Genomic DNA, 10,027 nt, shown 5'->3' on the forward strand with positions numbered 1-10,027 from the left:
CTGGTACATTATACACGGCCAATCAACTATCTTCCAAAATGTGAATTTAGTTTTTGTGCTCACCTTCGTTTTCTTGATTTAATTTATTTCATCAATTGATATTTTTATTCTTTTTAATAAAGGTTAATAAATTAAAGTGTTTGGTTTTTTCTTGTTATAACAATAAATAACCTTCAGTATATTTTTGTACTTAATAGAAACAACAATTAGGAATTAACAGATCTAAATAAGATTGAATCTCTCAAACCATTCCATCTATGAAAAGGTTAAAATTAAAAAACTTTTGATAAGTAAGGTAAAATAACAGAAAATACAATTATGGGAATGAGGTAAGTATTAAACACAGGAAATAAACGAAGATATATTATTAGATACCTAATAATTAAAACAAAAAATTTTAACAATGGAAAAGAGTTAGTTTATTCTAATAAGTAGTGTATTAAGAAAGAACTAGCTTACTGCAAAATAAATTTGATCTCAGCATGGATTTTTAAAAAAGTCAATAAACACCTCAATAAAATACAAATATCTTTGTGTGCGTATATAATAAGTTCTGTACAATATCCAAAAGCTATAATATAATCTATAAAATTAAATATATCTCTAAAATGTACATAATTTTTTGTCATTTTTAAAATTAATCTTTCATCACAACTTATAAATCTGTTACAACAGAAAAATATTATAAATTATACAAAGCAAAAATAAAGTATCAGATTTTCTGGATTAAAAGAGATAAATGAACAATAATTTTATCAAACAATAACAATTCACTATTATAGCATCTTTATAATTGAGCTCAAATATGCAATAAGTAACCAACCAATATTTCTATAAGCTATAGCCATTATTTTTCAAGAACTTTCATTTTGCAACAAAACTCTGGGGCACTGTGTTCCTATAGTGCTAGGAACATTGTTCACTAGGTTTATCACTAAGGGGAAAGGCAGGAGGGGAAGTGGTATAACCCTACTCTCCTTCAAAGCAAAGGTGAAGCCAAAAAGGCCATGTACTTGGGGATTAGGTTTACATTGAAGTTAATAGGAATGTTCTTCATTGAAATCTAAACTGAAACAGAAGGCTGTCAGTGATTGGCTCATATTCTTCCCCTACTCACCTGCCAAGCCCCTGGGTCCACCATAAGGCCCACCTTTATGGCTTCACTTTTTCTACCAGTTTACTCCTTCCTCTAAGTTTATTACCAATATAGGTAATAAAACAAATATCTCATAAATATCAGGAGGTTCTTTATTGCATATTACATACAAATAATTTTACTGAATAAGTAAGTTTATAATATCTTATTAGATATCTAGTGAGATATCTATACATTGGGATATGAATAAAAAAAAAATAAAAATAATCTTACATAACCTAATTTATGGATAGAGCTATATGAACATACTAATATTGATACCTAATCATTGAAAACAGAAGTAGTTAACATTAAGTGAAATTATAATCTACTGTTCTGTAAATTATCAATTAACAGACTAGTAAAACAATTCATTTCCTATTCTATTATTTTAATGTTTCTATACAGCTCACAATGCAAGGAGTTATATAGATTATTATATTCTCAGTATCTTCCCGAATAAATAGAAATGAAGCTTATTTTCTCACAGCCTTTAAAACACTAATCTAATTTTGTTCTCACTGCTAAAGAAGGATTGGTGTTATATTCGTATCTTCATAAGATCACCCAAAAAGCTGAAAATTTGTAATTGAGAAAAGTAAGAGATACAGGTAAAAAAATTATGGTAATAGTGAATACAAATATAAACCAAATAAAATTCTAATTTAAAAAAAAAAAACAGGTTCTTTGTTAATACATTGTTTGAAATCTTTGCCTTATTGTAATGTTTTAATGACTACATAAACTAGCAGATGCATATAAAGTTTTACAGAATTTTAATTATAAACAAACTAAAGTTATATTACTTGGAAACCATACCGTAAAAAAAAAAAGAATTGAACTAAAAGAGTCTTAGAATCGCCCAAAGCAAGTATTAAGAACACAATAATTTGTCTAGTATCTGAACAGAAGCTTCATTGATTGAACAGTATTTCAAGGCATATTACAACATAAAATTTTCTATTATTGTCTCGTTTAATTTCATTTTCTATATTTTAATAAATAATAAATAAATCTTTTGTCAGAAATATTGCCTCTCAGTAATCAAATTTCAAAAAACATCCAAAGGGATTCTATAAAAGTTCTCTGGTGATAGGAAAAAAATGTTTAAAATAAAATAACCCCCTGAATTAAGTAAACAAACACAGATTGAGAATTCAATTTTAGACATTAAAACATAATGTACCTAGAGAAGAGGGTAATCAATTCAAACTCTTGTCACCAGGTTGAATCGATGAGGAAGAAGATAGTGACAAATGTCCTGTACTGTCTGCCAAATCAACAATCTCACCATCTAAAAAAAAAAAAAAGAAACTATAATAACATTATGTAATTGGCAGCACTCCACAAGAATATCGTAGCCATCATGAAATTAGAAACTTTGACCCTAAGGACTATATTTAATTATATCCAGTAGGTATTTTGAATTTTTTTTTTCTTTTCTAGTTTTACATTCGATAGCTCACATAACAGACTATGAAAAAAAAATGCTTTAAGGACACGAGGACCATACACATTTCAGCAAGGGTTCGAGAGTGACAGCTCAAAATGTTACAGGTTTAATTCTCACCTAGGTCAGCCTATATTTATTTAAGAATTATATTTCCAATCCAGAGCTGAACAAGATTTCAATAGGGATGTTAAGGCAAAATAAATAAAACATTATAAAAGGTTGCAAAGAAGGATTTGAGATGTAAAGTAAGAGGATCACAACTATCTAATTGTTAACAGCTGCTGTATCCATAATGATAAGAAAGTCTATATAAAATATAAATAAATTGAAGGGTGGATTATACTGAAATTAATAACAATTGTCTCCAATTATAATTAATCTCAATGTGATGTTTAAAATCTTGAAGCCATTACGATTCGTATATGAATTGGCTATTAAAGTTAAGAAAGTTAATTCCTAGTTCAATAAAGGCCTACGTAATTTATAACATTTTAAATTAGTTTAGTTTGACAAAATTAATTTTTATACTAATAAGTGAAACATCTAAACCAAGTAACTGAGTTGACAGATGTAATTAACAATATAGTTGACAGATTTCCAGGGAAATGTGCATAGAATTTTTACTTTCACTTACGTGTATAAGGAATATATATCATGGGGAAATAATGCCATCGTGCAAAATTTCAAATTAGAGTTTTCAACAAATATATAAGTTTTGAGGTCCCCTGAGTCCAAGATATGCCATGACCAAGATTCGCAAAACAGTCTATGTTTGTGTGTGTGAACAGCCTAGCTCAAAATATGAAAAGTTGTAAGAAACTGAATTTTAGGGCTTGTGTATTCCTGGGGTGTTACAGTAACTTTTTCATTAAAATAAATCAATCGGAACTGCTACTTTATGGACTAATTTTACACTTTTTTCTGATTTTCCCCATCCAAGTTGATAACAAAACTTAGTAAATCAATGCACAACTAAGTGGTCTTCAATACCAAGTAGGTTGTTGTATACCCATTGAATTTGTTTAACAAGGCTTAAATAACAATTTTTTATAAATTTTCCACTCAATATTAGTTATACATTATACGTGAAGAGCTCCCACTCCCCACTGTGCCGGAGTATATAGACTTCAAGAGCCTAAAGGTCTAAATTTCACCATTCAACCAGCAGAACGGCCCCTCCCCGTTCCAATAATCGACTAGCATAAGCCAACCAAGTTACAACCTTCATTGGACCCCTCACCTAACCTTATAATGCCAAAAGGCAATCCAAGGTATCCTACAAACCCAGCTATACATATAGCATACCTCCTATATGTACACAACAAATACCCACTAAAATCTTTACAGGAGGGTATGAAAAAAAAAAATCCACTCAATAAAAAAGAATTTGATAAATAACTAAAGGAGAAAAAAAGAAAAAATAGAGACAGGAGTTCGTACTGGAAAAATCCTAACTCGCCCAACCTCTACCACCCACATTCATTTGTGCAAGACATCGTTATCCTACCTACTTAGTAGCTAAATGCCATTGAATGAAAAATTTACAAGTTTTCTTTAGTTTGATAATTGTCCTCTTCTACACCTCATGTCTAACAACTTCCCATTTATTTCTTTTAATAAATATAAAAGGATCAAGTTGTTCTGAAGAAGTTTCCATCCCTCTCTCCTCTAAGGAAGCATCCCTCAAACCCAATCAAGGAACTCTCATTCACCAATAAGAAATTATCAGTAGGTCTACACAACTGTTTTCAGAAAGCTTTATTAAAATCAAAAAAATTATTTTAAAGAGCTTATCATCCCGCCTAATAATAAGAAGTAAGTCTGAATAAGCTGGAGTCTGATTTATTATAACAATAGTTCTACTAGTTAGCCACTGAGGTTACCTAGTCTCATCTTGCTTTATTAGTCTTTGTTAGACTTGTCACCATATTCATATTACAAGAGTTTACATTTTTAAGAGAATCATTCAATGATTTCAACCCCCCCCCCTTAACGTATTCTATGGTAACAAATTAACATACAAATATTTTTGGTCGTAAAATGAATTTTAATTACCTGATAAATCTTCATCAGACAGGTCCCTCGGTGACAATCTACATCCTCTATGTAAATAATTGTTTAATTTACCACTAGAGGCTAATATCAGTCCCAAAAATGGCGGAGAGGGGCTGAGAGGCCTAGATAAATATTCTGGATGGAATTGCACAGACACATAGTAAGGATGGTCGTCCAATTCAGCAATCTCCATCCTTTTATTTTCTTCACAATGACCTAAAAAAAAAATTTAATTGAAAATCTTTTCTTTCCTTCAATTCACTTTATCTGGATTACTTTTTCCCTTGTTTCTAATAAATAATATTAAACAATAGTAAAAATTTAAAATATTACAAGATGTTATTTATTTTATTCTTTCTGCATTGCTGAACTTGGTTGTACTATCTTTTAAGTTTCAAACATTTTTTAATATAAATATTTAATGATTAGTTACTTTCCATAGGTTTTTTTAATATTCACATAATATCCACATTTTTTATTTTACTCTTTCTTTTTTTTTATATACAAAGTAAATCAACATTCACTAAGGAATCTCAACAAATTTTGAAACAATGCAACAAAAAATATTAAACATATTTTATACATATTATTAAAATATTAATTAAAAATTCGTATAAATATCTTCTAAGACAAGTTTAATTTAAATATCACAGATTTATGTAGTTCCTTTTGTCTGATCCATATAACTTTATTTCATCAAAATTTAAAAACAAATTTTTAAAATATAAGGGAACCAATTAAACTCCTCCTATCTTTGGCAGACTGAAAGGAATTGAATTTTATCCTAATCTTTACTTAGTTCTATATATAAGATGGTCAGGGTTGTGGTCAAAAAGAGTTATAAACTATTTGTTCTTTTTGACCGCAACCCTGACCATCTTCTTATATTAAAGTTTTACGGTCAACTATATATATATATAATAATACCAATTTGCAGGGCTTCATCAGGGCTGTTCAAAGCGATAGGTTAAACAGACCTAAGGGAACTAATTAAACTATTACTGTTATAGGTCTGTTTAACCTATCGCTTTGGACAGCCCTGCAAAGTGGAGCGAAAAGTCAGACATTAAATAGTTAAAAACTATTTGTTCCTTTTTGACCGCAATCTTAACCATCTTCTTATAGTTTATATTAATATTTTTAAAAAACTTATAGAAAGTACAGATCACTAAATATTTATATTATATAAGTTGCACCTTTCCGGAGTAGAAGTGAGGTGTGTACGAAAACATTTTAAAGTTTTTATTCAAGCTCTGCAAGTGATAGTACAAAATTCTTATCTGAACTAATTTCACGAAACTTAATAAAAAAGTGTCAATGCATCAATTTCGTACCATGAAAACCTAGGCTACTTCAAGCAGTGCTTCTACCAGCACAAGGTATAATTATAATAGCCATTTTCTTCAAGACCTTAAAGAAGAAATTTGTTTTCATTATCTATATACCACTAACTACACTAGCCAACAAAACAGAAAAATAAATGCCTTGTTTTTTTATTTCATATTCAATAAAAGAATGACAATTACTATGGCTAATTAGAATTAAAGTGGTTCTGTTTGAAATAGGAATTTTGATAATACAGTCTAATGTTAATAATAATTCCTTTCAAGAATGATTAGGAACAAATAAGCAGAAAATATTGTTTCCTCAATTCAATCATTTATTATTTCAATAGAATTTTTAGCTTTGAATTATTGTTATTCCTTGTAATAAAAAAAAATTAAAAAAACTGCCGCCAAGATAGAGCTACTAAAGCTTTACCCTTTAAGTTATATATAGATACTAACCGACAAAATGAAATCCTTTGTCTTCAAACTGCTGAATGTACTCTGGGTTCACTTCAAATCTGTGTCTATGCCTTTCTTCAATTTTATCTTTCTGGTAAAGTTGTTCTAAAAAATATTAATAACAATTAATACTAGATATCTTTCATCACTTTACACAATTGATCTTTAGAAAAAATATATATGAAAAAGTAAATACTGAAGTTATACATATGAAGAGAAGATGGTCGGAGAAAAGGGGGGGAATGGTCAGAATATAACACAAATAAATTGAAATAACTTATCCAATAGTACCAACGTTTCGGCCAGAATTTCTAGCCTTTATCAGGGGAAAGAACAAAGAACTAGATAACAACCAATAAATACAAAAAAGAAAGTATAAACAGAATAACATACAACAAATAATTGTACAGAATGAAATTAATAAAAATAAAGTGAAGAATAAAATGGAAAATAAAATGTATTTATAGATAATTGAATAAATCCATAAAAATAACATAATTAAGGAAAAAAACTCGTAAAGTTATATAATGCAAAGGAAAATGAATATATTGGTTTATTAATAATTTAAATTTAAATTATTAATACACCAATATATTATAATATTCAAGGTTTATTTAAAGTAAATAAAAGGAATTTTAATATTTTCTAGTTATTCTTATATCTAAAATACAGCTTTGAAGATAACAAGATTAAATAAAAAGATAAAACATTTAATAGACATGAGAAATTTATATATAATATTATAGACTCTTAATCTCAGGGCGGGTTTTCTAGGCTTTCAAAACAGACACTGTTCTACTAATAACACTGGATTAAATGGATATCTACTTTTACAACTGTATTTAATTTTAGGTAGAATGAAACTAAACAATTTATACTATCTTCTTTTGATGATTGATGGTTTTCTTTGTCTGACTCTCACAAACTAACACTGACTTTGTTAACAAAGCTTTGGTCCTCTAAAAATTTTCACCTCACTTCTCATCCACCAGCGATTCAAACAAAGAGTACCTTCTTCTTGGATGACTCTTTGATGTCTTCTTTTTCTAGTTGTTTTCCACTAAGTTATATTTGCTATGTAAATATTTTATTGATAATTGTTATTGTATTCTATTTCATCTTAGATTACTCTTTTTCTATAATTATGGTAAAGAAACAACAAAAGTTGAAAAATTTCAATCTATGTTCTCAACACAAACAATTCAACGGACTTCGGAAGGACGCGTGCCGCTATCTTCTTTGTTTTGAATAATGTATTTTTACTTCATATTTGACTGATGAAAATTGGCTAGCTTGATTTTTTGATTCAATACAATAAATAAAGAATACTCAAATGATACATAAAAGTAAAACCATTTATATATGAAAAATAAATATTTACTCAAAAAGAGGATATTACAATATTCATATTCCTTTGCATTATATAACTTTTAATTTTTATTTCCTTAATTATGTCATTTCCACTTACTTATTCAATTATCTATACATACATTTTATTTTCCACTTCTTTCTTCACTTTTTTTTTTATTAATTTCATTCTGTACATTTACAATATGTCATTCTGTTTATATGTTATTTTTTGTATTCATTGGTTATTTTATTATATTATATTTTTGTATTCATTGTTCTTTGTTCTTAGCCCTGATGAAGGCTAGAAATTCTAGCCGAAACGTTGGCACTATTAAATAAGTTATTTCAACTTATTTGTCTTATATTTTGACCGCAGCCCCCCAACCATCTCCTCATAAATATTATCCACAGTCAACTATCTTCTCGTCATAATGAACTTACACACATTTAAAAAAAAAAATTGCTTACTCAATATTGACGAATCGCTTTTAAACTCAGTAATTCTTCTTCCCAATCTCATTGTACCACCCATATCACTTGGGTTGTACTCAGGCATTTCAATGACTACAGGATGTTTTGTATTTTTATCATTTTCAGCGGTATTAGCTTCGGTTAGACCCAAAACATTTCTATTAAAAAAAAAAAATTACATTTCAAAAATGTAGAAACAAAGTCAGATAGAAATAAGAAATGTAAAATAAGACCTAGTCTATTAGGTTGATCATAATAGGAAAAATTAACAAGAAATAAAATAAAATTGACAATAAAGTTTAACCGGACATTTTTTAATTTTTAATTAAACACAAATGAGACATTAAGAATTGGAGTGAGGAACTCTCATTGTGAAAATTTCTTGGTATTAAACCAGATACATTTTTAAAATCTGTCTAGCGATAACAGAAATGCAAAGCAGTTTGAAAAACTTTCTATCCAGAGTTTTCCTCAAAATTATGACAAGTGGATTGGTCCACTCCGGTTCACAAGGTCTCCAGTACAATATAATTGAATATTTTTATTGGTTTAAATTTTAGTTTGGTCCAAATTTATTCTTCATGAAATAATTGAATTTTATTTCTTTAAAAATAAGGAATACAATATTCTCACCTTGCGAACTCAATGACAGCTGCTTGAAGACCTAGACATATACCAAGAAATGGTTTATTAGTCTCTCTACACCACCGACAAGCTTCTATTTTCCCTTCTACTCCTCTAGATCCAAATCCTCCCGGAACAATAACACCACTAAAATAATTTTCAAGTTAGCGTACGTAAATTAAACATCAATGAACATAATTTACCATTATAAAGTCAGAATAAATTATGGTTGATAGGATTTTATAATGCAAAACTTTTAAAAATATAAAATAAAATAAAGTGAATAACTAATTTAATAAGAAAGAGTTCAAATCTGTTATGCTAAGCCAAAAAGTAAGATATATCATAAGTTCCAATTAACAGGTTAATTGCTGAATGCCAGATAACTAGTTCTCTAGAAGAAGGTAACTATCAGCTATATGAGTTGACTTTTTCAACTCTGTTTTAAAAGTTTTTGGGCAGGTTCCTATGAAAACCTATTCATTCTTCATTAATTTTTGTAATTACTCAGAAACTATACATATCCCGGGACATTCAATAAAACTTTCAATTGTATTGTTTTAATCAATGAATATATACCCAAATCAACCAATTGCAAAGCATTGCTAGAAAAGCATTATAAAAAAATTAATTCTGAACATAAAAATAATGAAATGGAATTTGTATAAATATATTAGTTAAACACTAGTTAATTGTATAATTTCCAACCAAAATCAATTTATTGTATCTTCTCTTTTGGTTTAAAATGTGGTTATGATGAGCCTAACAGTGAAGTAGAATTAAAATTAATTTTTTCCAAAAAAAAAAAAAAAAATTCTCTCAATTATATAAAAAACGTTTTAGTAACTGCGGTGTAATATTTTATTTTACTCTCTCAGTGAATTGAAAATTTGAATCTTGAACAGTTAGAAAAACTTTAAACTATTCGATGAGTTGAATACTGAAGCCTGAACAGTTAGAAAAGAAAAGGAAGCACAATACGCTCATATTTATTACACTACATTATTGAAAAAAATAATACAATCTGAACTACAAAATACATATAAATTAGTTATAAGATTTGAGCAATGAGTAGTAGAGTAATATAATTAAATGATGTTGAATAATTTGTAAAATGAGGGTTGGTCCACCTTTAGATGGACCATAATATTT

General features: G+C 28.3%; 1 protein-coding gene across 1 annotated transcript in view; it reads right to left on the minus strand.

The window, feature by feature from the left end:
• Window positions 1-1,509: 1,509 nt before the first annotated feature.
• The window catches only part of CTPsyn (CTP synthase), an 11,752-nt gene continuing 3,234 nt past the window's right edge, over window positions 1,510-10,027 (minus strand). The window contains exons 9-14 of the mRNA XM_014422124.2: window positions 8,885-9,022; window positions 8,249-8,409; window positions 6,431-6,535; window positions 4,644-4,859; window positions 2,322-2,429; window positions 1,510-1,710 (exon numbers count right to left, since the gene is read on the minus strand). Coding sequence (XP_014277610.1) covers window positions 2,338-2,429; window positions 4,644-4,859; window positions 6,431-6,535; window positions 8,249-8,409; window positions 8,885-9,022 — 712 coding nt within the window. The 3' untranslated portion in view covers window positions 1,510-1,710; window positions 2,322-2,337. The remainder of the gene's footprint in view (window positions 1,711-2,321; window positions 2,430-4,643; window positions 4,860-6,430; window positions 6,536-8,248; window positions 8,410-8,884; window positions 9,023-10,027) is intronic.

This window comes from Halyomorpha halys, unplaced genomic scaffold (assembly GCF_000696795.3).
Source record: "Halyomorpha halys isolate HHAL.00 unplaced genomic scaffold, Hhal_1.1 Scaffold20.1, whole genome shotgun sequence".
Classification (NCBI taxonomy): domain Eukaryota; kingdom Metazoa; phylum Arthropoda; class Insecta; order Hemiptera; family Pentatomidae; genus Halyomorpha; species Halyomorpha halys.